Here is a 2500-nt window from a genome sequence, read left to right on the forward strand (position 1 = left end):
TATATGACGGTATTTTTTTTCCATGCATAATCAGATGTTCACAGCATTTTCTACAAGTTGGGAGAGGAATTGCTGCAGTACATTGAGTAAGGATGGTCTATTTTACTGTCATGATGTAGAATAACTCCACACTATGATGTTAGTGGTAGGCTAACGTTAACTTTATGTGGATGTGGATGTCTTGTTAGCCTGCCATGAGCTTCGGTTCGGTTCGCTAGGCAAAACATTAACAAAAAGTTCGTTTTGGTTCACCGATGACAGTCAGGATCATTTCTAACTAGTATTGCTCAGTGCATGTCTATAACATGCTTTACTTGCTACCTGGATAATTTCAGCGAATATGTTAAGGTGAGATGAATGATAAGAACATTAAACTTCACTGTGTTCGGTGTCCTGTGTCCTGTCTGAAACACTATCTCGCAGCGCAGCGTTCCAAACGTTGTGTAATACACCGGTATTGCGGTATATTAAAAATTCATATCATAACGAAAATATACACCGGTATACGGTGTGAACCGGTATACTGCCCAGCACTAATACACACACATTTATTATGCACACACACTATACTATACACACACATTTATTTATTCAACGTTTTTATATAGACTCACAAATGTACACATTGGTTTGGTTAGGAGCCACAGGGTGAGCTAGGGTGAGCCTAGTGTTCTCTCCACCCATGCTGGCTCTCAGGCGGCAGACGGCTGGGCATTAACGAAGCCCTCGAGCTGCAAGGTTTACACACAGAGGCTGTGGGCACGGCCGAGGGGGCCGACGGAGGTTTACGCGCTCGACAGCTCGTTAAGCCCGCCGGGGGCCTGGTGTGTGTGTGCTGGCAAAGCGTTAATGGCCGCCGTCGTCTCAGGTCTCAGCGCCTCGGCGTCAGAGCCTCGTCGGGTGACAGGCGCTCGGGGAGCGTGATCGATCGCACATGTTCTCTCCCTCTGTCACCTCCTCCTCCTCCTCTCATTCTCTCCTCTTCCGCGTCTCCTCTCCAGTGAAACCAACAGATAGATCTTAACTGTGGCCAACTGTGGCCGGCCACAGCTGCACGCTGTGATAAGTGTCTTCTTGCGAAAGAAATAGAGAGAAGAGAGGAGAGAGCGAGAGAGAGGGACAAAGAAAAGAGAGAGAGAAAGAGGGAGAGAGAGAAAGAGAGAGAGAGCCACTGGCTCATCATCAAACAGCCTCAGACGTGTCAGGCCTGCCCACACAAAGACATGATGATAAGCAGGGGTAAATAACCACTAAAGAACTCACAGAGAAAACAGACTGAAGCCTGTTTTCCCTTTCTTCTTCTCGAAGGGAGGCGGAGGAGAGGAAAAAGGGAAAGAGAACTGAGAAGTCGACCGAGAAGAGTGCCGAGAGCCAGGCCAAAGCCACCAGGCCCGACAGCAGGAAGAAAGCGGACTTTTCCGGATCCTCGCTGCCTGTACACCAGTCGAGTCACAGAACGTGAGTGGACACTGTCACACAACCTTCACCCTGAAAGGCCAAGAAGCGAATGATTTCAGTCCTGCACATACACCCAGAATTCCCTTTTCACTATGCACTATACACTATGCAAGATTTTCACCTTTACGAAGGCAATTTGATGGTAAACGAACTTGCGAAATACGAGATTCGTTCACCTAGCATAGCTATACAGCATAGACGTAGCAAGTCGCTACCAAGAAAACCAACCATGCAACAAAAACTGCGGCCCAACAAATCTTGCAAGAATCGTGAAACATTACCTCGTCAGTAGATATAGCTCTTGGAGATTTTTGACTGTTGTTAATCCTTTACCTCCACAATAAAAGCATTTTCATTGTGTACAAGGGGGATAAGTCACAAGAAGTTTGCTATTTATAACAGCAGAGTAAAATATAAATATACAGTATCGCGACTCTAGAGAGAGCTCTACAGTCGCCAAAAATAAACTTGCATAGTGTATCTTTAAACCCTGTCTTGACCCTGACCTGACCTTAACATAACTTTGACACCTTCTCTGACCTCTCCTCTGAGTCTCTCTGGGCCTGTCCAGTATTCTTCACTTCATTAACCCTTCACGTCTTATTATATATATGCCCACATGTAGCCGTAGTGAGGTAGTGTTCTTTTCTGTGCAAATGCAGTCCACTTGATAGCACATCTGTCATTGCACAGATCTAGAATGCGGAACATATAACATAGAATGACAACAGGTTACATCTGCTACTTTTACCTGCCCTTAAAACCTGAACTAAAGCCGGCCATCTACTGTGGATGCTAGTGAGCCTCTGTGTCTCTGGGCTTCACATCCTGAGCTGGCTGAAGTGGACGGCAGGCTGCCTCGCACAGTGCTGCTGCTGCTGCTGATCCGCTGCAGCCGGCCCAGGCAGTGGAGACTTGGCCCGGTCCACGCGCTCCCGCCGCGCCGCTGTCTCTGGAAGAGTCGATAATGAGTTTTTATAGGATCCGCTGGTGCTAGCGCTAGCGCTGGTGCAGGGCCGTGACGGACCGCTCCCTCCCCTCC

General features: G+C 47.8%; 1 protein-coding gene across 1 annotated transcript in view; it reads left to right on the plus strand.

The window, feature by feature from the left end:
• Nucleotides 1-2500, plus strand: part of odad2 (outer dynein arm docking complex subunit 2) — a 72757-nt gene that overhangs the window by 12381 nt on the left and 57876 nt on the right. The window contains exon 9 of the mRNA XM_048265911.1: nt 1309-1458. Within this exon, the coding sequence (XP_048121868.1) occupies nt 1309-1458 (150 nt within the window). The remainder of the gene's footprint in view (nt 1-1308; nt 1459-2500) is intronic.

This window comes from Alosa alosa, chromosome 16, assembly GCF_017589495.1.
Source record: "Alosa alosa isolate M-15738 ecotype Scorff River chromosome 16, AALO_Geno_1.1, whole genome shotgun sequence".
NCBI classification, from domain to species: Eukaryota; Metazoa; Chordata; class Actinopteri; order Clupeiformes; family Clupeidae; genus Alosa; species Alosa alosa.